The 27,470-nt window shown below is 42.6% G+C and overlaps 1 protein-coding gene across 1 annotated transcript in view; it reads right to left on the bottom strand.

Moving 5' to 3' along the window:
* shank2a (SH3 and multiple ankyrin repeat domains 2a) overlaps positions 1-27,470 on the bottom strand; it is a 124,192-nt gene that overhangs the window by 3,970 nt on the left and 92,752 nt on the right. Inside the window, 5 exon segments of the mRNA XM_076156288.1 lie at positions 4,705-7,189; positions 8,405-8,510; positions 9,296-9,408; positions 13,196-13,276; positions 14,556-14,691. Of these exon segments, the coding sequence (XP_076012403.1) occupies positions 4,705-7,189; positions 8,405-8,510; positions 9,296-9,408; positions 13,196-13,276; positions 14,556-14,691 (2,921 nt within the window).

A 27,470-nucleotide genomic window follows, 5' to 3' on the forward strand; every position in this document is an offset into this window, starting at 1 on the left:
CTACGTCAAACATATGGAGCAGCCGGAGGGGAAGTGAAGGAGACTGAGGGTCGTTCTGCCGAAATGGAACTGGGCCATCGCTACGGCGCCGTGCTCACTGAAAACTTACACATTCACTTTTCAACACCAGCTTTTCCAACGGGAGGTCGAGGTGAGAAAATGGGGATGGACGAGATGTGACGGAGAGACAGAGGACAAATGTGACGTTAGACATTTCATACAAACACAAAGCACGAACAGAGACACGTACGTGATGTAATAGGGGTTGTGAGACATCAAGCACTGATATAGAAGCCCATCATACCAGACTTTTGTCTTTAGCATCCTTGCTCCAAAGTCTCATCTGTTTATGTAAATAATATCTGGGTTCTGTCTAACTTCTGTTCATTAGATCTCATACTCGTGTTAGAGAGTACTTCTCCATTTCTCCATTCTCCTCTCTGGATGGCAGCTGTCCTGCTCCAGTCTTATCATTCTAAACAGTTAAAACACTCAACACTTTATTTCATGTCATTCCACTTCCCAATTCTGGGTCACAGCCACTCATCCAACAGCAGCGGGTCGGACTGAACGACTCCACACACTTAACCTAACATCTGTCAAGCACCTCACTAATTTGTATTTCTATCATCTATGAAGCACTTTTTTTGTTCCAGCAGTTAACTTGATGTGTGTGTGTGTGCCTGTTGGACTAATTAGCACAGTGCCTGGTTTAGCAGAACTGACCTTATTGCCACTTCTTGCAGCTACGAAAAGTCATGTTAAAATGAAATAGGCCAATGCTACCCTGTGAAACTCTCACACTGCCCAAAGTCCTTCAGGTTTGCACAAAATACATGTTTAATATTACAGCAAGGTTTATGGACAATGGTTATTTCATTACTATAGAAGTGGCAGAGAGTTGAGGGCCATCACTTCCTCAGTCATTATGAACAGACTGAAACTAAACACTGCATCGTCAGGAGAGGGTATGGGACTGTGGAGGAAGAGTATCTCTTGTGTTTATCCTGCATTTTACTGGAAAAAACATTCACAATTTAATATTTTTTTCAGCAATATTCGATGTATTCAGAACTACATTGTTGTTGGGCTGGCGCTCTTATTCACCACCAGATGTCAGTAGAATGTAACACACACTTGCTCCTAGAACTTTGACTGACATCACAAACTCTTTTTTGGTTTTCACAGCTGGGTTTTAGCCCAGATGCACTGGCACTGTTAAGCAAGCACACAACTTTGTGAGAGTTTATTAACAAGGAGACAATTGAGTGAGCTCGTAAATTTAAGCGACCTCTGATTGAAGACGTGAACACACAGGGGCCCAACTGTAAGTTAGGTTAAATTTTAAAAGAAACAAGATGAATTGTGTGTAGGTTTGGGTGAACAGCTGAGCTTCCTTCATTCCACGCTTTCCCATTTTTATGTGTCATTGTGTTTATCTTCTTGTATTCCTCATTCCTCCACAGAGTCTTACCCAGATTTCAACACATCTTTTAAGCCAAAATGATTTCCTAGACGTGGAGCAGAGCAATTAATCCTTTTAATAACAAAACTGTGACTTGAAAACAGTGCAATTTTAAAATCACAAAGCTGCAACTTTAATTATAGCCTCAAGCTTTTTACCAATGATGTGTTAAAGAGGTTAAATTAAATGTACGGGCAAATGACACTTCTGTAGATGAATTTGACCAATCAGAAATATCCAAGAAGCGTAATAAGCGAGTGATGCTGAGCTCTGGGTATCTGTGCTGGGAGACCTCACCACAACCCAAACCACACATCGCATGACGCCCAGCTTCTTTCTAGCACACAAGCTCACGCATACGAACTCACACTCATTGGCATGCATGCACACACTGCCTTTATTTATAGAACTTCAACGTGCGCGCACACATACACACGCATACAGATTGACTCCACTGTGCTCGGTTACATAACGGTGGCCTATTTAAGCAGCACTGCACGTGACCTGTGTGAGATGATGTTGAACTCTGCTAAGGGTTAGGTCTCTCTCCCTCTCGCTCTCTCTCTCACACTCTCACTCTCACTCACACACACACTTGCACACACAAACCCCTCCTCTGATTCATACTGACATCACTCCTGCAGGTCTCAAGGCTGCTTTCATCAGCCGGTTGCTAAGCAACCCTTTCGTCCACAGGCACAACCAACGCACATTTAATCTGGGAAGCTAAGAGACAGGGATAAAAAATGAGAGAATGAGAAATACAACAAATGTCCAATGGAGAAATGTGAAGTTAACAATGATTTTAACACACTGAGTAAGAAAGGGGGAACAGAGACAGAGCAGCATGGTCAGAAGCAAGGGAGCAAGATGTAGAGAGAGAGAGAGAGACAGAGAGACAGAGAGACAGAGAGACAGAGAGAAAGAGACAGAGAGAAAATGTAGTGAAACATGGAAAGCCATCTGGATGTGGAGACCACCAGTGCCAAGCATGACTCCACCCCACAGAAATGAGCCTCAGACCAACAACATGAGAGACCAGAGGAAGAATTCTGATCTTAGAAGAAACTTCAACCACAGCTATTTATCTCCAACAACGTTGTTATAAACAACCCGACTGTACAGGTCATCGGCCCAAGTCACCATCCCCTCGTCTGCTTAGACATTTTTTCCAGGTGTGTATCACATTCCATTTCCCAATTCAACATTCCTTTCTTCTGTCTCCCTCTTTCTTTCCCCCCTCTTTCTGTATCAAAAAACGATATTTTACGAAAATTTACAGCAGAGACAACTAATAATCATACTAATGACGTGTTGTTTGGCGTCTAATTCTGTATCAACACACCTATGTTACGGCTCCAGCAGAGGTTTAAAATAATAAGAAAGTTATCGGTAGGTGAATGTAGTGATGCACTCAATCAATCAAATGACACCTAGGAAACGCTTCCACCCAGCACCAGTGTAGCTGTCTGCAACAAAAGGCTCAACATCTTTGCAATGACTTGCAACACTGAAACAGATGGATCACAATTTGTGTCTCTGTCTGCAGTTTCTTCCTGCTTCCTCCTGATATGGCTCTGAAGGCACAGATTACAACTTTTGTGATATATCTATATCTGTCTCCAACATTATGCCATGAACTTAAAAGATCAGTGTTATCATAGTTTGCAGAAGGAATTGATATACCACCTATGTAGTAAAGGAGAATAGATATAGGATATAAAATACAATGTGGCATTTTCTACAGATTTCTGGGCTCTTATATCCACTTGGGGGGTTTGAACACCCATATTTTCTGTAAAAAAGATTCTGGCCTAAAACTGGCCTCATATTTGGTGGGTGTGTCTAACCATTAATATCAGCGTATTACAGAAGTAACAGACCAATCACAACAAAGCTTTAAGAACCTATGAGCTTCTCTTTACAGGGTGCATGACTATAGAAAGTCATCTTCAGGTTCAGAACACTTGACGATGTTCAACTTATACTGCCTACTGGGATAAACTAAAAATAAAGGAAAATAACAATAGTAGTAATATAATAAAATAGAGTAATATGTCCTCTTTTACTCAAAGGAGTTGTACTTAAAATTGATCCTCACTCGCAGGCAAATTCATGCTAATTCAGTTAATTAAGTGGAAAACAAGGCTTTGGTGTGGCATGATAACAGCTGATGAAACCTACCTGGGATGGAAGATGGAAGACATAAAGTACATGAAGAAAGGAGAGATGAAGAGACAACAGGAGACTTGGGAAAATGGACATGAAGATGGAGAGGCGTGAGCTGAAATGAAATGGGTACAAGGTGTAAAGGTCAACAAGCATGACTTTGATCTACAGAGAGAGAATATGACGCTAATGTGATGGCCTGTGGCAGGAAGCGTGAAGGAGAGGACATAAGCAGATGTTGGGCATCTTTGTGTAATTGCCAAACGTATTACCAAACGTATCACGCAGAGGATTCAACTCTCTGTGCTTTCAACAACCTCTGATGAATGATGGGACCATTCATTCAAAATGCATGGGGCCATTGAATTATTGATTATGCTTTTTATTTCCTTCTCATACAGAGAAGCTGTGAGATTAAAAAAGCATGAACTGAGATGGCTCAGGTGTGAGGACCATCAGAATCATGTTCCATTCACACCAAATATGAGTCCTACATGTTGTGAACTAAAACCGAGGATGAACAGAATATAAATCTCAGCCAGCTACATGTGTCATCTCACAGCAGCAGGAAATTCATTGTCTGTACATTTGGCCTCACATCACAGCTGTAAAGTCAAGAAGAGGAAAGAGTCAGCGGTAAAGAAGAGGTTCCACAAGCACAACTCAGACTGACCACAACTCACTGTGTATATATCACAAATTGAAACCAATTAAAAACCTTAAATTGATACAACACAAACAACCTACTCTCTGTGAATCCAACTTATACTGTATAAGACTGATTCAGCTTTGGTTGTTGTTACAGTATACATAATGTATACTTCCACAATACTACAATTTATACAAAAGCCACAATTTACCCCCACAGCCTAGAATCTAGGAAACAGAAACAAGCAATAAGGATATTACACTATACACTAATCCAATACTGAGTAATGTGATCTATGTACACACATGTGGCACAGATGATCACAAGGTCACAATGAGGACATACAGTAAATGAAATGTAACTATCTGTCACATTCAGGAAAGAAAGTTGACTTGTTCTACGATTGGAAACTTAAGTTTACCTTGTTCCGAAGGCCCCCCTGGTCCCCGTGGGGGAGTCGAGGCTTTCTCCCGACTTGGTCGGCCTGTCACGATTCATGTGCTGTAGAATAGAGCTCAGCTCAGTGATAACCGTGCTCTTGGTGTCTGGTGTGGATGGGGGGCTGCGCAGCTCTGAGGCCTGATCGCCCCACAGCTTGGATGTTCTCTGAGTAGGAGTCCTTGGAGGTTCAGAGGATGAAGCAGGAGGAGGGGGCTCCAGGGGCTCTTCAATGAGGGCATCGTGATAAAGAGAGGTTCTGTTGATGACAGACTTGCCTTTGGGTTTGGGTGGCACAGGCGGTCGATCCACCAGGAAGGCGTGCCCATCTGCAGTGGCATAGAGGCTCTCCAGAGCACTGTCACAGAAGCCCCCCTCTGAAGACAGGGTGGAGATGCTGGAAACGGTGCTGGTCGTCTCCATGTGCTGAGGATCTCCACTACTGCGGCTGTCTACCTCCTCAATACCAGAGTCACCCACTACAGACTCAGCATCGGGGGCAGGAGGAGGATAGGCGGGGGGTATGCTGTTTGCCATGCGTTTGAGTTGATCACTGACAGGTGGAGGAGCGTGTGTGTGATAGGGGGGTAGTAGAGGTCCCCCGTTCCGTCTCTGCTGCTGGATCATCTCTGCAATGGCACTAGCCTGATCATCAGGAATGTCAATACTGTTGGCAAACTCCAGTGGTGGGGGGAGGGGCTCAGAGAAGTCAAAGTCCTCATCAATGTCGACTGAGGCTAAAGGGGGAGGGGGGATGCGAAAGGGCAGCTTTACTGGTTCATCTATTGACTCGCCCAAAGGTACGTTCCTCCTCTGAGACGGTGGCTGAGGATTGAGGGGAGAGATGGAGATGTTTCCTGGATCAGGTTGGTTGGGGTCCTTCAGCTCAGCTGGTCTGTTGCTGTCCTGCCCATCCATTTCTGTGGTGTTCAGGTTGACCTTGTTTGCTTCTGTGCTGGTGTGGACCATGAGCAGCCCTGTTGACTTGGGCTGTGATGTATCTGCCACGTCTGCCGGTGCACTCTTCCTCTCCTCTACTGGCTGCTGCTGACACTCTTCCCTTGCTCTGTCTGACTCATACTTCTGTTCTGTCATCTGCCTCCGCAGGCCGCCTCGGCCAGGCCGCCCCATGGTTGCTGAGGAGATTGCTGCAAAACTTGTCTCTATTCCAGACCGTAGTTTGGTATCAATAAAAAGAGGTTGGTTGAGGTCCGGTTTGTGGCTTGGCTGAACAGGGAGGGACTGGGCTTCGTGCTTGGATGCTGGCTGAACGTGAGGAGGATTTGGCTGATTCTGAGGATGGTTCTGCTGATCATTCATGGCTAGATCACGGGCTGCCAGGGCCAGAGCAAGTGGAGATTTAGGGTCCAAAGGCTTGCCAGTGACAGGATGGAGGTAGGTCCCATTGGCCCTGTAATGGCTCTTAGGGGGAGTAGCTGGGAGACTAACTGGACTGTCCAGGTTGGGACACTGACCTGTCCTGGTGTTTAAAGGCTCCCGAACCACTGTGGGCTCAGGAGTGTTAAAATCTGTCATGTTGCCACTGCCGCCCCCAACAGGGCGCCCAAGCTGCGATGCGGGGGGTGGAGCCAGTATCCTTCTAAGCCTCTCATCACTACTGAACATACCCTCATCAATAGACTTAGACTGGCGAAGGCGAGGGGTTGGGGTGAGACCACTGATGTCATCATCCGCAATGTCTACTGACTGGAAGGCAACTGAGTTCTTTCTTGCCTCTAACCTCTTCTCTCTGTCCCGTACTGCCCCAGCAATAGCTGCCGCAAAAGGGTTACCTAGAGACATGGGGTCTTCAGGACGCAAGCCCCCACTTCCCCCAATAATGGGTGTGAGAGGTGGGTGTTCAGGGGTGGTGGGCTCAATCTCCATACTGCTACCCTGGCTGCTTTTGCCACTGCTGCTGGTCGATGGCTCCTTGACGATGATGGTAGGAATGGGGATGGACGAGAATGTTCGCTCTAGTGGCGTGGTAGGCATGGAAACCGGGCCTGAGGGGCTTGCTGGCATGTGACATGTTTTCTCAGGGCTGTCCTCAACGTTGGACTGCTTCACTAGCATACCCTTTCTTCGAGCTGGTTTGGCTGGCACATACAGTGTCTTATTGCCCACCTCGGAGTAAGGGTTCTCAGGCACCGGTGCGCGTCCTCGAGTGCGTGTGCTATCAAACTGCTCTGAGCTCTGGCGGAAATAGCCGCGCCTTAACGTACTGACATCAGTAGTTCGGCTAATGGTGGTCACTGCATTCAAGGGTGATTTCTGGGAGAAACTAGGCCGAGTGGTGCCATAGCTTTTGGCTATAGGACCACCTGCTGAGTTGTACCCAGGTGGCGAAGGGGGTGACATTCCTGGGGGAGGAGGGATGTCCTCCGATGTGTCAGGCATAGAGAGGCTGCGGGCGAACTTGAGCAGAGGGGGTGTGAGGAATCCCTGCTTCTCATCCTCCATTGTACCTAAGATAAACGAGCAGAGCAAAGAGAAGAGACTTAGAGATTTGTTAGGGACCTGGGGCAGACGTGGCTATTCATCACTTTCTTTGTAGCCACATCTTTCTATTAAATTCTTTTACAGCGACCGGAAACTCAAGAATCGAGAATTTCCACTAAAACATGTGTTAATTGTGTACTTATTATTGTCTTGCTGATTCTTGGAACGGTTGCACATTGTTTAATGAGATAAACGTAACTTTTCCAAATACATACTATTGATTAGACTTGAGAAAACTCTGATTTGCCAACCTGTTGGGCAGAGCGAATCTCATTTGGCTGTTCTTCTCTAACCTAGATTCAAGTGGGCATTTGCATGCATCGCCATTCCAGCCAGGAATATAAAACCAAATTTGGCTCAGACAAATCACCAATGGTATTTCTTAGCGTGCCAGCAACCTCAGGTGAGTCTTCCAAAATGAATATCAGAACAAGTGATATAATTGTAACTGTAAAATCAATTTGCGAATCCATACACTGTGAATCACGGGTGTTGTTTTCCCTTTCATTTGGCTGTTGTGTTGAATCAATTTGAAGTAAATCTGAGCTCATGGCTCAAACATGGTGTTGTTTTGTTGTACATACAAAATGCTTCGTTTCATTCAATGTTTGTTTGGAGCTGTGTTGCCTTGTATTAGGTTAATGTTGTTTGAGCTCAACTTCACATACTTTATTTGCATGGTTGAACAAAATCTACACTCAAAGATTCACTTTGCTGTACTTGTGAACTATATTATCAGTGTGATCTACTGTGTCAAATTTTTCCTGTTGGAACTATAATGTGTTTAATGTACTGAAATCTGCGCTGAAAAGGCATGCATGTTGTTACAACAATGGCACAGAGAATCAAGAGGCTGTGGATAAAATTAACCTACATGACGTCCCTCTAGTTGAGCATTAAGAATGAGGTTTCAGCATATGTTTTATGACCTCCAGTATTATCGGTTGAAAGCACACTTTGCTGACTGGATCATTCTAATTTATCTATAATTAGCTTTAATATCTTCAGCCTGCACAATCAAAGTCCTCAGAGCATTATTACAGCAATATGGGAACGGCACAGGGCAATGCACGTGTAGCACAGAACTTAAGCTGAGACACAGACACAGACACAGACACAGACACAGACACAGACACACAGACACAGACACACACACACACACACACACACACTGACAGTACCTATGGACTTTTGCTTTTTGATAGTTCCTTTCTCAGGTATCCCCAGGAAAGCCCCTGGCACAGTGGGTGGCACCACTGCTACTCCCTGGCGGTCATGATACATGGACTGCAAATCAGAATGTTGCTGTGTTTTTAGAATGAATTGATTTACATGGACACACTTCATGCTGACTGTGCAAACACTCATTAGTTTCAGTTAGTCATTACAATTACGTATAAGACAAATTCATTTTCCATGATATATGGGTAAGGCTCATTGCTTTTGCTTTCTATTAATTTTAAGAACACACTGGACCTTTTTCCAGATGCAAACAGACACTGTGCTACCCACACTGAGAAACCATGGGTAAATTAGGTCATCACCTACATTAAAATAAATGTAAAAAGGAGTCCAGTCAGTGCTTTCAAATGACATGAAAACTGCAATTGTATTATGTTTAAAGCAATAAACTGCTTCTTTGAGCACATTATATATTCACCATAATGTGATTGAAATCATCAGCACAAAGCTTGCAGAATCCCATTCCTTCCATGAATATCGATTGATTGCATTTCTGCCCTAATTGCAGTATAGACAAAGTAAGTGTAGAGTCATGTATCTAAAAATATTTTGTGACACACAGGCACTAACTATACATCTTCAAACTTCTACCCAGATTCTTTAGAATTCATTTCAATTGGAGCAGAGGTAAAAGGTAAGACGTTCCAACCCTGGTTCCTCCAGCTTTAACACACAATTAATCAATGGCGAGGGTTCCTGTTCTTGTAGTAACACTAATGACTCCTGTTGGACCACAGCCTAAACAGGCAAAATAACGAGCAGTAAATATTGAACAAGAAATGAACTGTATGGATGTTCTGACTTTGCACGTCTAATCTTAATTTACTTACGTTCAAATCACTGGCCGTAACCAAGCAGCGGCTGGATGGGCGTGGCTTGATTGTGGCTATCTTCATATCGACCGCCGCCGCCTTCTGGGCATGCGTCATCTCGTCCACTTTGTCTGTAAACACAAAGCTGACCGTAACGCATGAGAAACAACCGTGACACCAATCACAGATTTCACTTGCAAAGCCTGCAGGAGATCTCATGGGCCAAACGCAAGCCAGTCATTCTCAGTGACCCTTTGCTGTGCTTCCACACTGAATTGCGGATGAAACTGAAACAGAAAACATTGAAAACACATTCGGGGAGGAACAGGGGGACTGTGATGAAATGTGTCAGGTGAAGCCGTGCAAGCTCTTTCCAAACAGCCGACTCAGCAGCATCATCCAAATTTCAGAGTTGTTCCCTTAATGTCAAACGAGCAATGAATGTTAAATCTGTCAAGTTTGCCACCATCTTTCCCAAACATTTTTCGAGCATGTGGCGAGGGAAAGGCATCAACGGCAAATTTGGCAGGATTGGACTTCCCTCTGGTGTGTGATGACGCCATCAGATAAGAGTCCACCTGAGGGGTTTTGCTCAGAGAAGCTACGTGCTAGCCCTCGTCTAGCCTCTGTTCATGGCCCTGGCTAGCTCTGTCTAGTAATGTAGAAGCTTCCATGCATCAGAGGTGTGATTACTTAGAGTGACTTGGAAAACAATCCTCTTCTTCTGCGCATCTACACACAGAGGAGAGGAGTGGGGAGGGGAGAGGTGGGGAGGGGAGGAAAGGGGAGGAGAGGAGCGTCATTGACCTTAACTATGGTTAGAACTGAAACACACGCGCGCATATACATACATACATACACACACACACACACTCACACACACACACTCTCACACACACACACACACACACACACACACACACACACACACACACACACACACACACACACACACACAAACACAAAGAAAAAGATGCACACTTCCTCTGTTATCGGTCTCCCACTTGCAATGCAGCTACAACACATCAGACATGCACTACCGTTGCCCTGGAAACCAACTGAGCAAAACATTTCCTGGAATAAACCCCCCTACACAAACACACATACTCACACACACACACAGAAATCTTCTGGATCCCACTGTAGTTACAGGCAGAGTCCCTTCTGGAGTTTAAGAATAATCTGAAATCATTGGATTTGTAATTGGCCAACTCTGGTTCATCTCGTTATTATGATATGATTAGTAGAGCAGAAACAATGATCACAAGCTGCCTTAACAGTTACATTCACTTCTGGAATATGAGAAGTTTGTGTTTGGAGCAAGTGGGGCGACATCAGTCTGAACCTGACTGTGTCATATGAAGTGTACGTCACATGATGTAGTAATCATGTTTTCAGGCTCTTTCCTTCGTCTCTGTCTGTGCAGGGCGCCCAAGATGAATTTCAGTTTTTCTGTCTTTTCTACTTCGGAGCTCACCCCTGGCTTTAACTGGAACAAATAGCTGGTTGAATTTCCCATTTTCCTTCCTACTCTGCTTTAAGATAACGAATGCACCAGCCTTTCTCAGTCTTTTGGATTACACTGTGAGCTGTTTTCTAGGTCTGATGTATATTTGGGCCGTTACTCCAAACATCTCTTAACATTAACATAAATTGAAGCATCTATTAAGGGGCACAGCTAAAGCTGTTTGCTGGCGCTTCCATCCATGATGCAGTGTGATCCATAATTGTGTAACACAGAGACAACACAGAGCTTACAAACACACACAGGCATGAAATTGACAAAGGGACAACAAGAGAAGATATACAGGAAAACAGACGAAAGACAGAAGATCTTTTTCAGACATGTGAAATGAACAAATGCATACGCACAGCACAGTTTCTCTTTCTCTGTCTCACACACACACATACACAGACACACACAAATATTGCTATAAGTAAAGTGGATTCTTCAGTCTTGTTATGTTGATGATTTTTAAGGGGTTTGAGCCGTGAAATTCTCCAAGACAATAAAAAATGTGGACTTGCAGCCTTTGGTGGCGCAAATGAAGATTCTGAATCTGCCTACATTAAATGTTTTGGAAACACTCCACTGTCCTTTTAATCAAAAACAACACACTAGTCAGCATCCAAGCAGTGCAACATCTTGAGACTCACTAAAGAAACAATAACCTGTGATTGCAACAAGGGACAGAGGAGCCTGACCATAAAAACCTTTCAGTTCAACATCACATTGAAACACATTACCACATTAAAACGTGCAGCAAGACCATTACGACACAAATTAATCAAATAGACACATTGTAAATCATGCAAATACTCTACGTGTGTACACCATTTAGTCGCACTGAAAGTGAAAACATCGAGTCAAACAAAACAATATGCAACTAAATCTTCAACAACTGAAACTGTTGGTTAATCAAAGTGATGGGGTGATGGGGGGGTCATCATTATTTATTGGAAATATTGGGCTTGTATTAAACAGGACTACAGTAACTTACCACTTTTCTTCTTCCTTAGAGTGGCTTAAGGGTGACAAAGAAGAGATTTCTGAGTTTTTCAAATAAAAAGAAAAACCCCTAACCACAAAATAATACATTTGGCTTTTGGATATTTACAAATACCAGGATTAAAAGTGTTCCGTTTAAATGTCCATCAAGTCATAAGTGCTTTGAAGGTTTATTATTGAATGACATTCCCTGGAAATATATAAGCAGGAATTTTCTCCTCTTGTCTCTGTGCTTCTAAGTAAACAGCAACATCCTAATGCCACACACTAAACATGTGAGGTATTCTTCCTGGTAGATGTGCTTCCGTGTATCTGATTGTCCAGGTCGGTACAGTGCAGATAAAGTTTCACTGCAGATAAAGTTCAGTCAGGACCGAGATCTCTGCAGTTCCTCTGTGTGCAATGCGCCAACACACAATTGATAAAGTTAATTTAAGAGCCCTTGCAGACACATGCAGCTCTAATGCACTGCAACCGCCAGTCAAAGCACCCGACTGTCACCTGAACATCATTCAGCATCATTCAACTCACATCTGTATGTGTGGTATGCCAGGTCAGATTGCATTACAACTGCACCTTTCATTCACATGCTTTACCTTTATGTGGACAATGCATGAATGTAAGGTGTAGGTGAAGGGGGGCGTCAGGAAGCAGAGCAGTGCAGCATGCGTGAGAGTTTTGTGACAGGTTGTTGACGTTGAGTGATACTTTGGCTTGCTGCATGCATTACCTAATACACTAATGTCTGCATGGACAAGAACCCACATCCACCAACTCCCCCCCCCCCCACCACCTTCTTCTCAAGAACGCTGACTGTCCTCTCTGTCAGGGCAAATTAGGAAAGCATAGCACTTAAAGCATAGGGGTCATCTGATGTCATCATCACTACGCACGCACACACAATTAAAGATGAAAGACGATAACGCCATATTTATAAAAATGTATATCAGAATTTTGAATTTTGTGAACCTCTGCCAGTCTTTCGTTGCAGAGTTTATATGCGCTAACTCTGCATTTAACTTAACACATGAAAGATAACATGAAAGAACAGCGGAGAGGGGAATATTTACGAATAAAAGTCCATGCAAATGGGCGGATAGGACAGGATGAGATCACATGACGTCTCTGAGTATAAAGCAATATTTTAAGCATCAAAACAAAGCAAAGTGGCAAACAAATTATGACAATTATGGTTTGAATAAAAGCTTAATTTAGCCTCAGCGAGCCAGTGGAGGCCATAGCCCGGGCAAAATGGATGGCCAAAGGTTCTACAGCACTACTGCTTACCTTTATCCACTATTGTGAGATTAACCGATCATTGAGAATAGAGAGAGGAACACAGAGGAGTGAAGTTAGACACAGACTTCCTTATGCTGGTGTGAGAAGAAGGATAACAAGCAAGTTCTTACCTAGTTCCTCCAGTTCGGAGGTCATTGACTTGGAGCGCATAGAGAGAGCTGTGGTGGGCGCTCTCTTCGGAGGTGGGGGAGCTGAGGGAGAGAGAGGGAAAAAGAAGTGATTTCTCAGTTGGATAATGGATAATGAATGTCTTTAATACTGTTAAAAACAGTAGCTATTGAATTTTCTCCAATGTCAGGAGAGAAGAAAACAGACACTAAACAATAAATGTTCTCACAGCCCCACGCAACACGTTTACCATCTGAACAGGGCTTTATTCTAAAGCTACAATGGGTACCTTTCAACACTGACACTATGGAAACAAATATAGCACATCTGCAGTGACAATTGTGACAAAGTAAAATAAATGTAAGCATATTGCTGTGTCTACGGTTGCATTTTTTGTGTTTTTTTTTACTAACCTTTTCAGCTCAACCAGAGGCAGCAAAACTTCCAAAAAACTCACAAAAAGGAGTCCCCCTACACAACCACACATTTTAGTAATACTGCTATATATATATTAATCATATATATTAGCATGTAGCGAGTAATTCCATTTGAAGTTGTGTTCATGATAATGATGAATGAAAGTCTCTCTCACGAACGGCTCTGGTTCAGTATCAACACCAGACAAATACAGTACATCTGGGTCTTTAGCTGCCAGATACGCAGCTTTCTACACCTGTGACGTTGTTTACTTTGTCTCAATGTCATTTGGTGCTGGACAGGTAGCATGAAGTCGCGTTGAAGGGTTGCTAGAAACTGCTGCCTAAAGTTTTATATAATGGGTGGTGAGAGCTGTGGGAATCAACCACTCAGCCTATGTGTGGGTTTGATAACCGAAAACAATGAGCTTCAGTGGGTTTGGCACCGCAAGTGATGTACAAAGCTGACACAGTGAGCTACAAGCTCTAATTATGTGGCCTCAATCCAAAATAAACTGCAAAAATCAATAAAAGGACATCAGCTGTCTCACTGAATTCAAAGTTTCTTTTGCTTTTCAGGTGGGAAGCTTTGAACGGCCGCAGCTTCTCAGCCATTGTGCAGGTGCCAGCTGGAATGACCGATTGGCCGCTGACGGCGAACATTGTAGCCACAGCCAACGTTTGCAGCCAATAGGCCGTTAACTATTCACAAATCAGCTGAGGAACATTGCAGGATACACATACAGTATATGGGCTTCTTAGGACGTGTTGGTTTGGTTGTTTAATGAACATGAAGGAGGTTTCAGCTCATCAGTTTGCGTGCCAATTAAATTTCCTGGGAGCAACTCGGGGGGGAAACCAGTTCAAAGCATTATCTTCCATGTGAGGATTGGGACTCACATAGGACAGTGTGGGGGGACCCCTGCTTTACAGGAGGTTGTTGTACCTTTTTTGCGTGCTGTGTCATCGGGGTCCAGATTTCGGCTCACTGTCACCACCTTGATCAGGAGCCGGTTGGTTCCTTGGCGGATCATGTTGACCACCTGTCTGTGGCCCACCTTCACCACATTCTCCTGGTTCACCTGACACACACAAACACAACTCTTTTATTAAATGACTGATATTCCACACAGGCTTTAAGCACCTGGAACATAAAATGCTGTTAGTTTACTTCCTCTCGACAGATCAACAATAAAGTCACACCCGGAAATTCTGAAGGATCAAACTATGAGGTGTTTGCTCATTCTGACAGGATCGCAGCTGTGAGTGGATTAAATCAATATGTAATCAATTTATGGATGAATGCTGCCATGGATAGAGCATTGAAATAGGAAATATCAGTAACCTAAGTGAGGAGGGGAGAGTAGGAAAAGATGTTGAAAAATATATTGCTGCTGTCGTATCTTTGCGAAGACCGGCAATGATAACAAGCGTCAGAGTTATGTGATCTGTCTTCCTCTATCGCTCTCCCCCTATCTCTCTCTCTCTTCTTGATGATAGATAGATAGACAGACAGACAGACAGACAGACAGACAGACAGACAGACAGACAGACAGACAGACAGACAGGTAGATAGATAGATAGATAGATAGATAGATAGATAGATAGATAGATAGATAGATAGATAGATAGATAGATAGATAGATAGATAGATAGATAGATAGAAAGATAGATAGATAGATAGACAGAACGCAGGAACAAAACATAGAGTGTTAAGCAGAACTTTTCTATCAAACTCCCTATTTCAAAATACAGACAACTTTTTGCTTAATGAACAACCCGCATAATGAACACTACTACAGCCAGGAAGAGAGGAGCTGAAAGGCAAAATGGAAAAATATATGTGGTCCAAAAGGCCCATCTGAAATGCTCTTGGAAGCAGTTTGCGGTCTTTATAATAGTTTGCTACCGAACACAAACAATGCCCATGCTCGTCACCAAAGAGATCAGAAACTTCTAAAACCTCTAATTTGAGCCAGACTTTGAGCAATGTTGGTCATAAAACTGCCAGAGAGAACAACATGTAGTACAAATGAATACTCAATGATGTAATAGAATTAGTTGGAAGTTGATTTTGTGTGTTGAAAGGCTTTTAGTGGTTTCAGTTTTTATTAAATTGGCAGCAGTGTACCGTCAGTCTTGTCGCAAGTGTTGATTCGATCCAAACAAACTCTGGGGAAAAAAAGGGTTTGTGGCAAGGAATGATCAAATATCCCGAGTCTGCCTGTGAGCATGTGTGCATGTAGAAATGAACACTGGTTTTGTATTTATTTTTATGAGATAGGATGCATTTGTTGTCTGCTCCTTTAAGCTTGGCGTGATTTCATGCTGGTTAGCTCTGCCAATGTTTCAAGGTTGACAGTTCATAAAGTCGAGTGATCAGTGATGGAGCTGGATCTTGGCCAATCGGAGGTAGAGAGTGGTATGCCAGGTGAAAAGGCGCAGGCTTCGGCTTTAAAGGCTCTATCTCAAAAGTCCATTATGAGTTTTTCTACAATAAAACCTGCTGACATTTTGGCTCCCAGGACTAAAAAGTCAGAGGGAAAGGCTGGAAGATTTAAGCTCATTGCCTCGTCCCTACCGCCAACATTCATGATGACAATATTCTTGCTGGCAGAAGGAGAAAGCGACAGAAATATGACCGCTGCTCTCATAGTGAATCTTGAAACACATCCAGAGCTAGCTTGTCTGTGGCCAAAAACGCTGCTGCTGGAAATTCAGTGATAAATCAGTTCTAATCAAAGGAACCAACTGTTATCTGGACTTTTGGAATGAGACATCATATAGACACAAGGGTTTAACTCTTAAACTGCACCAGATGCATAAGGTTAGAACATAAAACAAAGAAATACAAACAGCGTTGAGTTAGATCAGAACTTCATTCACATGAACCAATCAGCCCCTTTATGAATATTCTTTCAAACTTATTTGTTATTCTTTTTGTTCCATTGTTTACTGCATGGTTCTTATAGTCTATTATTTCCACCTTGAGCATCCACATCTGACTCTGTCGCCTATCTACAGGCAACGTGTGTATGGTTGTGCAAAGCATGTGCACGTGTAGATACACACATTAGTATGCATGCGATATTCTCTCTCTCCCTCTCTCTCTTTCTCTCTCTCTCCCTCAAAGACATACAGCACATGCACGACCACATGGACAGATTTAATCTCATTACTGCTGGACTAATTTAATATGAGCCCTGCTGGACTTTTCCTCTCCTCTCCTCATGTCTCCCTCCCCCACTCTCTGTTTTACAAAGACAGTGGAGGGGGAAGAGCGCCAGCGGAGGGATGAAAGGACACACTGAGGTGGAGCAGAAGTGAGAGACTGGCCTGGAGTGATGAGAGAAATTATGGAAGGGAAAAAAGAGAGAGAGAGAGACAGACAGAGACAGAGAGAGAGAGAGAGAGAGGGAGAAATTGTGTGTGTTTGGTTGCTGTGGGGGGATTCTCTTCTCTTTGGAGTTACGTTTTAATCTAGCAATAACAGCTAGGGCATCGTGAGGGCGAACATTTAGGTAATTAAGAGAGAAATGCTCCGACAGCTGTTTCTGTTTGACCTCATCTTCCCTTGATCTCGAGTTCGCTGAAACACACACACACACACACACACACACACACACACACACACACACACACACAAAGGGACTCAGACACACACGCAAGTATAGGGGCAGCCTTATGTAATCTGCGCTGCCTTTCCACACTATTGTGGAATGCTGGAAGGGTGGATACACACACACACACGCACAGATTTTCTAGTCTGACAAAAACCTCAATAAAATCGGCCAATGTTTGGTTTAGTGTTACACTGTTGACGGAAAAAAGGTGTGAGCAAAAAATAGCATTTCCCTGACCTACTGACCTGCTCCAGGTCAAACAGATCGCTTATTAGTATTTGGTTTTATCACAAGTGACTGTGAAGTTTGGAAAACTACTTTTTCTAACTTGTGTATTGCTAGTGAGTCAGATATTTGGATACTTTCCTCTCTGCTATGGTGAATATTTATTTCTTATCTATTTCTCTGGGTTGTCTCTTTAGACTCCACTATACTTGTTTTGTGAACATGTAAATCTGTGAATTGAAAGACAATCCATTTGAAAGTGAAAACAGCTTCCAGTCATATGTTTTTACATTGAGATGTTGCCATTTAAATTTAATATTTTCAATTCAGTTTAATCAACAAAGTCATCTAACTGTGAGCGCAGCCTTCTGATGACAAAATGTTACTGAAACAATATCAAATAAAAACATTATGCTTTAAATAATAACATGATAACACACACACACACACACACACACACACACACACACACACACACACACACACACACACATAAACCCTCCAATACAGTACGGATATGAATAACTGGCCTTCTCTCAAGCAGCCTATTCAAAAGCCATTACAATTATAACCTCCATTACAGTAGTTCCACAACATTAAGCATCATCCAGCCCATTTAGCTGAACACGGGCAGCCCTGAATCCATTTGATCATCTAATCCGGTCTCATCCAGTGCAGCCAGCCCTGCTTCACACACACCGACTGATGCTAATCTGATCAACCAATGAGATAATCTGAGCGATATAGGCTCCACTTTATCTGACTAATGCTGCTAATCCATCCAGTCAGAATAATAAAGAGCCTGCGGAGAAGCTTCGACAGTTAGTGGATAGAAATACACAAATATATACACATACACAGGGCGTTGGGTATTGACTTCATTAGGGAAAGATTCTTTTGGATCTCATTTAATTTTGGTTAAAAATGTATGAAATGATGCCTCATACATGTGGAACAAGAGGAGTTTTAAGGGAAACTTTCCTCTTCTGTCTTTTATTCACATTTCTCCAAAACGCAATTTAATGTATAGAGTAACTTTGTTCTATCTGAGGTTTTAGTAGACAGATTGAGGTGGGTGTAAAAGAAGCTATTGGCTTATCGATGTCGAAATTATATATTATCCTCTATAAATCCACAATGACTCACAAATGAAAAAAACACTTCTGTGTTAAAAACAGAGGTGTGCATTGTGGTACAGAGGTGTGCGTGCTGATAAAGTGAGGTTGGTTGACACTAACCATGACGTTATTTCTGAGGAAAACGCCATCTTCTTTGAAGCAAAGTGTTTGGATGCATTTCAGGCTCAATACCTTCCAATGGAAGAAGTAAACTGACTTGACTCACAAAATGCAGCTTTTAGTGCCGCTATCCTCAGGCTTTACCTGAGTGCACCAAATGCTAACATGGGACGCATTCTACTCACGTTTATTGCATTACGATGTGAAACGTAACTGTTCTTAATCAAGGTTACAGCGGCATCATCACTGATAAATAAAGTAGAGAAAAGTGTGTGGGAGTGTGCAGGTATTATAATGAAAACTTCGAGGTAACTGCAGCGTTTTCAGATATTTCTGCAGGTCTTCTGCAATATGAACAATTCAGCCCTGAGACAAATTGCAAAACAATTCAAAGGAGCCATATTGTGCTTATATTCCCTCATTTCTCAAGTCTAGTCTAGGCAGGAGTGTGTGTTGAACAAATGTGTCAAGACCTTCGTTTGACACCTATTCAAATGCATTCATGAATGGGTGGGTATTTCCAGCTGCGTCCTGACAATCAGAACCCAGCAACAAGTATACAGTAAACACAAACTTAATATGTTTTCTAAGTGAGTGTAGCAGTTGGCCGAAGTGACATTTGCCCCTCAAATATGGCTTTCCCCCCCCCCTACAGTGACTTCCAAAAATTGGCCTCCTCTTTAAATGACAAATTTCACACTGATTTCCTTGATCTAGTGCAGCAGTATGCTTGACCAGTAAACAGCACATAACACATACGTCAAATCACATCACTGCTGATAGAACAGGAGACGGCTACAGCAGGAACACAGCCACAGGTGCAGTGTATAGAATAGATTTTGACAGCAGAGTTGAATTGATGTGTCAGTTGTGTTTAAGTTTAATCAAATTCACTAAACCTAAAGGAAACCTTTGAGGTAGAAGAAAGAGACCTCTGTCTTATTCTGAAACAAGCTCTGCAGGTTAAAGAGAAATAAATAGGACCACACACGCACGCGCACACAGACGTGCATATACTCACAGTGTGCATGCACACATAAAAAAATACTCAATACTCATCACATATAAAATATAGAGTTGATTTCCATCTCACACTGGGGGGCCGGGGGAGACCTGTGTGTGTTTTCTCGGCACAATGGCGGACTACATCAAAGTTGGCTTATTAAAGGCAGAATTATACTGAAGATCTGTGTGTGTGTGTGTGTGTGTGTGTGTGTGTGTGTGTGTGTGTGTGTGTGTATGTGCGTGTGCGGTTGTGTGTGTGTGTGTGTGTGTGAGAGAGAGAGAAAGAGAGGCAAATAAGAAGGAGAAGAAATAGGACTGAAAAAGGAAAGGCGAGCTGTGATGATGGTGAGACCGTGGCTCAGAGTCATAGTTAGAAGAGTCTTGACTTCAATGAATCATGCAGCAGAATATCAAACTGAGAGCACATTTAAGTGACCACACAAACACACACACACACACCCAACATGTAACCCTTTACTCCCATGTTGCATTCTTAAACCTGGAAATATGTGTGGATGAAAACACAAACGCAAGCTCCTGGACAATTACTCTCAATTTCCTCCCCTTTTAAAACATATTCAGAAGGCATGTGTAGTAGATGCCATGTCTCTTTGCTTTGCCCTACTGGCACAGATCCAAATAGTCAACCGCATCACAAACCCACGTTGAGGACTTCTGAAATATGCAATTTCGCTTGCAACCCCATCAGCCTGACATATGAACCCTTAGGGTGCAATCACATCATTTCCTTTCCTTTCCACTAAACCAGTCATCTGCCATCACAGAGCCAAAAAAACTTAGACCAGCTGTCAACCGGAGTGAGGAGCTAATCGCTGTATTTAGCTAGTGTGGTGTTTTGTCACATTTCACACACAGGCTGGGTGTCCTGGGGATAAACCCTCAAAGCTCAGCTGAGACTGAGCCTCATCCCAAATGGAGATGGCCCAGGCGATAGAAACCAATGGAATAAAGCTTAATTGAAAATACTGTCCCACAGGTGGTGGTGGTATATACGTCAGTCTTACACAGTGAGCATAGAAACCACAGGTGTCTGCTTAGCAATGCAGAGAAAGGCCTTTCTTTTGGCATTTTAGAAAAAAGTACATAGGTACACATTAAGCCTCCTGCTGCTTCATTAAATCTACATTGTAACAAAGACGCCACACATATTTTACATTCAATGGCACAAATGATCTCATATTAAGGTGATTATTACTGCCAATATACTGAGTAGTGAGCTTCAATGGCTAAAATGAAAAAACATATAAATAGAGGTGTAATAATTTCTTTCATTGTTTGCAAGTTACAAACAAGAAACTACACTTATGACTGTGTGTCTGTCTCGTGAGTCTCTGGTAAGCGCTCCTCTTAAAAGCTGCCGTATCACTGTGTACACACCAAGACGATAAGTCAGTGGTTGCTAAGTGACTGTTGCTCTGTGATACAGCTGGAGGTGGGAGCTGGGCTAAGAATATTATCAGTAGGGGGGATGGAGATGGTGGATTGTACCGTTCACCGTCAGATATTATGTGTTTGATATTGAGTTTTTTAGCTGCTTCCCTAAATGCCCCCATTTCCTCCCTCTAGTGCAACCATTTAAACCTTTTTTTTTTTTTTTTTTTTTTTTACAGTGGACTGTATTTTAACAGCACAGCTGGTACAGGCATCCTGCTCTTTGTGAACTGTACTCTTGTACATAACTTATTTAAAGGAAAGAATCGTTTCCACTCTGTGTGGTATTTCAAAACTGGATAACGTGATTTTAGTGTGTGTTAGTGGAGCTAGGCGTGCATGTGTGTGTGAGAGAATCAGTTTCTCACTGAGAAGTATTGATGAGCTCTTAAGTGGGGAGTGAGTAAATAGCTGAAGGAAACTGATGATGGAGGGCTTTCCTCCTCCTTGCAACCTTTAAAGCCCAAGGCTGAAGCTCGTCAATGCCACTTCCCGTCTGCATTCCTGTGGTTCTCCGCACAAACATCAATACACATGGACGTGAACAAGCTTAACCATTTTACCTGTCATCATGATGAATATATGAAAAAGCATTAGTGATATTTGCAAATGCCCCAAACAGCTGCAAAGAGCAAACAAGAAAAAGTACAGAGATAAATACTGGCTGTTCAATCTCACAATGGTGAGAGTGAATGCCACGATGTTCTGCATTCAGAATTGCACTTCCGTGTTAGCAGGAAAACATGCCCAATTTATTATTAAGTACTCATAATGAAGAATTGACCCTGTCACTGATCAATGGAGAAAAATGGAGATTCTGTTGAAGGATTGTGGGGTTGCATCTTGTAGTTTTTTTGTGTGTTTGAGTGTGGTGAATTTAAAGTTGTAATACCTAATGACTACATCTGTCAGATAAATGTAGTGCAGTCAAATATACAGTATTTCTGAGTTGGAGTAGTAGAAGCAGCACAATATAAAGTCATATATTCCCTGCTACATAAGTCTTCCAATGCAGTTTTTAGATGACAGCCTTGGACTGAACCTGTACTCTATTTACCTCTGCACTCCCTCAAATTCTCTATTACACAACTGGCCACACAAAACATACTTTAAACAGAGATACCCAGTCTTCCACACACATACTGCACAAGCTTCCATGCGCACAAAAACACAATCTGTCTGAGCCAAACTGTGCAGTACTGTTATGTGATTTTAACTCTCCCATCACCTTTAGAATCTGGCCCTTGTGAATGACAACAGAAAATGTGATCACAGCAAGCCACATCAGAGAGGAAGGCTGACAACTCAAACATGCAGACTGAGGCAAATTTAGGTCAAATTTGACATAGAAGCCTGACCCCAGATTGAACTGAACAAAGTGAACTGAATTGAACATTAGAATAGAGGTAGACTGAGTCACTCAACCAAGAACCAAAATGAAGAATTGTTCAATTTAAGTCTAAATTTCAGAAGTGAAATGACCTGATTTTATTGATTATTATTATGTGTCTCAATAGTTATATGTCAATTTGGCTGATTATCAAAATAGGAACTGAAAGTAGCTCAGGAAAACTCCTCAGAATAGCTTTACTAAGCCAACTCAGTTCCACAGATGGCCTTCTGCCCTCTGGTTAGTGGCCATGCTGCCACCCAGCATAACTGGCAACCCGCTCAAGCATAACTGGGTCAAGGTTAATAAGGCCTGTTATTCTATAAACAACACACAGAACTGACCCGGTTACAGATCCTCAGTATTTCCAATCCGTATTTAGTTTTTGTGGAGTTTGTAATTTGTTTTTGTTTTATTAGATGCATATAAAATCACCATGTAACTTCCCTGAAGATGATTCTGCCCACACAACACATTTAAAAATAACAACTGTTTGTGAGTGGCGTTTCTCTCTCTCACACACACACACACACACACACACACACACACACACACACACACACACACACACACACCGCTTATGTAATGTATGCCAGTCTGGAGGATTCCATACTATAACACGAGGGCCTAGATCAGAGGTGGAACATAAAACTCCTTCTGATTATACCCAATAGAGAAAACAAAGATGGCGGCAATCGAGGAGAAGTGATTTACTTAACAGAAGGGAAAGCACAAATGTAACATGTTTGAGGATGTAAATTCAAATAGTAAATGTTTTAAATCATTTTGAGCTAATTCGTCTATTATTCTATCACTAAGCTGTAGCAGAATCTCTTTCAGAGGATGATCTATGTTCAAGACTGGAAACACATTTGCAGGAAATGCACAGCATACATCCGGTCATATGTCAACATCAAAGCTCAGTCTGAGCATGAATATGGAATACTTTAATGCAGAGATCAAAGTATGCAACCAGTGACTCCAGAGATGCACAGGGATGTGATGGTGCACAGAGAGGAGACCTCTCCCCGTCTATGAGAGCCTCTGAATAAAGAAAGAAAGACACATCGAGCGCTGCCTGTGCTACTTCACTGCACAGCTGACAGTTGTGTGCTGTATTGTAGCCCTCAGAGAGACGCTGAGAGGAGGAGGAGATCTGACAGAAGGACGAGTGTGTGTACGCTTATGGATGCACGCACACTTACACATTTACACACACACATACATACATACATACATACATACACACACACACCTAGCGGCAGATGCATTTGTATGTGGTCTACAGTGGTCACATCCTTCTCTTGGCCAAAGTTGAGTGTTATGTAAGAGAGTAAGTGCTTCACTACATCTCCCTCAATTCCTCCCTCCCTCCCTCTCTCTCTCACAAACACACACACACGGAAATAAACCAACAGAAACAGGGACACACACATGCATGATTTCATTCTCTGTGCTCTCCAAGCTATAAATACACACACACACACACACACACACACACGTTCTACAGTCTCACTGTAGATATTTTTTTAAAGTGCAGGGACATTTATGGATCACAGGAAGCTATTGGACAGCATCTATATAACTCTCTTCAACCTGAGTAGAACAAAGTGCTTCACAGTGACTGGTGGCACTGCAGTGCAAGGTGCTGACCCGCTCACAGGGAGTTAAAGGTCTACAGGAGCAGGGAAGGCATTAGTTTAAGTGCATACTCTACATCTATAGGTCACGGTCACAGGTGGACAAAGTGGAGGCCCATAGTGAACACCTCAGATCTAAATGTCTGCTCACACTCACAGACAGAGAAGTATTATTTCCCCTTGCGTGATGAAGCAAACATTTTCCAGACGTTATTTAGTCTGGACTGGGGGAAGTTGGAGGAAATCCTGGTGACACTGGGTCCCTGTCACTCAATGCTGGATGTTGTCTGCCCGTGAGTGTGGATCGCTTTCAATCTTTTCATCTTCTGGTGAAACACAGATTGGTTGTCACATCTTGCAGCTTTATTAAGTTGCCATTTCTTTTCTTATCCTAACTTAGAAAAACGTTCACCTTGTTCTCTCTCTGTTGAACACCAGAACAAGTCATCCGCACCTGGTGATATAAGAGAAGTGGGAGACCATCTGCCACAATCTTACACACACATCTGAACTAATCACGGTAGCTGCCAAAGTTTGGGAAACACAGCAGGACAAAAGGGGAAAAAACATTAAAAAGGTATTTTAATACTTACAGTTTGGTGATTACAGTCTAACTGCATCTGTGAACAATGTTTACCAGTCAATCTATGATCATCAGTTCACACACAGACAGACACACAGACATACAGAATGTAATGTAAAACTGGTCTACACCTGGATGAGAAGCGCCTCTGAGGCGAAAAGACAACTGAGTCCAGCTACAGCATTGGCATTAGCTCGCTTTGGCAAAGCAGTGAGTGTTAATGACACCAATCTGAAACCCCACTCAACAAAAAGAAACTACATTCCAGCAAGAGAGTACTCAACAGTTTTGCGGCGTGTGAACAGTGGCAGTCGACAACTGATTTCCTTGCCTCAGCCGTTCTGTGGCCATACGCCTGACCTGAGCTCCGTACAAGACCAGTGACTGGAAGCTGTCCAGCTGCTGCCGGATTGCATGTTTCTTCCCCAAAGGCCACAAATGCAAAAAGTATTGCAACTGTATGAGATGAAATTTCTGCTGTGCAGCTAATTTTGGTAAAATACAGAGAGGCTGTTGAGCACTAAAGGCAATTCAAAGCCTGTCATAGATCAGGATTTAAGCAGCAGAGGACACATTTGTGAAAAACATTTGTGTCGCGACTATGCCCTGTGTCACTTATGACTAAAGGGAAAGATTTTGTGTGTGTGTCCGCTCTGCTTCCCCTCTCTTTTTGCTCTTTATCATGCCTGCTTTTTAAAACCTCTCCATACCGTGATATTATTTTTATTTGTGTCATTTCACCGGACTCTCACAAAGCAGATTTAGCCAAGCAGACCCAAGCCTCTCCATTGTGATGCAGTGTGAGACTGAGCCCCACATCCTACTTGAGCTAGAAAAGCCCCTCACTCTATGTACGGGGGCTTTTCCAATGCTGAGTGAGAAACCTGAGCCGGAAAATTGCCTGGAACATCAATTGACCAGGCACCAGGCTGACAATCAGAAGACAGGCCGCTCTATCAGGGGTAAAGCTGGTTCTTGAGCAATGGAATGTGATATTGATTAAATAAATATTGCGATTTTGATTTGAGCTGCAATATAATCGAGACATCACTTTGTTTATGATTGAAAATTCATAAAGTCACTCATCTCACATCTCATCTCTGTTTTGGGGGTTTTATTGAACAAATTACTACAATCAATTCCAAATTAAACAAACCTTTTTTGTACAGTATTTTCAAAATGCACCCTCTTTTAATTGATCAAAATTAAACACAACCCCTGCCCTACCCTAACCTCAGTCTTTGGCTTAATCAGCAGCAATGAGACATTCCTGAGGGAGCGGCTAATCACAGTGCAAACTATGAAGCGGTTAGCGGTTATCCGGCGCTGTGTTATGAGGGTAGCGTGGCTCCGTTAAGAAAGACAGAGGTCTTGTGTGTGAGTGTGTGTGACAGAGACTGAATGAAGAGCAAAGCCGTGAGTGATCTAAGTTCTACTGGTGAGGTTACAGACCTGATAATAAGTGAAATGTGTTGTTGACAGTTTGCTAGTAATAAAGCTGCCACTTCTAAAGGACGACTATACATGTACTAGTGAAATGCTTGCATACGTCCAAATGAAATCATTGAATACCTTATACATGTTATTGAAATGACTTATGTCATGTTATATGTGTGCTGGTCAAGTTAGGTTTACAGAGTCTGTATGTATGAAAAAGTGTTTCGATAGTGAATGTAAGAGCATTTCACTAGTAAATGTAAAAGTTTTTCAGTAGTGAGTGTAAGAGTGTCTTGTGTAGCCCAATAATCTCCCTTGATCCTCTCCATCAGAGGCATGAGTATATTGTCACCGTCGCCCCAGACCTTCAAAGACTCCCTGATTGTTGACCTCTCAAGTGCAGCAAGCACGTGATCCCAATAACAATAACAAACCCCACTTCAGCTCCCGACTCAGCTCCCTTTGCTGACTCGTCTCACTCAAAGTCAACAGGCGTTTTTGATATGAGCAAGTCAACCTTGATTGATGGTGACTACAACAAGCATCCACTTAAACATGTTTAGGCAAATGATTTGAGTGCTCCTGCGTGTGCACAAGGACTGCATGTGTGCATCCACATGACAAGCTCCGAGAGGGAATGAAAGATTGATGCATTCTTTGCCAAGTCCTAAATCATGCATGCAAATGGATATGTTCTGCTGTTGTACAGTAGGAAGGGAGAGGACGCACGTGGATTTTTGCAGACATAAGCCACATATTAATGTACAAACAGACATGCGTTATCATGACTGACTACAGCAAACCGAGGTTCTTAATCATTACTGGTGATGAAATGGAAAATCGACATGCATGTAATACTTCCACCAATTACATCTGATTTATGCATGTATACAAGCTATTATGTTCATGCCTCAGTGTCCTTGGCTCACTCCTCTGCCCTTCAATCCATAACCTGGAAATCAATAAACATCTACAATATTAGGGTGTTCCAATTCATAAAAAGCTTCTTGCAGCAGAAAAGGAGGGAGGGGGATTAGAGATTGGAGTGAGGACAGACAAGGGCATCCAGAAAGGAAGTATTTTATCTGACCATGCGATGTACACATTATGCTTAGAAAGTGAGTCTTGCAGGTCAGCCAACTCTAAATCAGATGAACGCTAAGTGCCAACACACTGCTGTGATTACCATGACAATGCAATAACAGGAGAAAGGGACAGAAAACTATTGTTTATTTGTATTCATTTAACATTGAGTTAATAAAATATTA

Source organism: Genypterus blacodes, unplaced genomic scaffold (genome assembly GCF_046128005.1).
Source record: "Genypterus blacodes isolate CSIRO-AG114 ecotype Tasmania unplaced genomic scaffold, CSIRO-AGI_Gbla_v1 ptg000067l_1, whole genome shotgun sequence".
Taxonomy (NCBI): domain Eukaryota; kingdom Metazoa; phylum Chordata; class Actinopteri; order Ophidiiformes; family Ophidiidae; genus Genypterus; species Genypterus blacodes.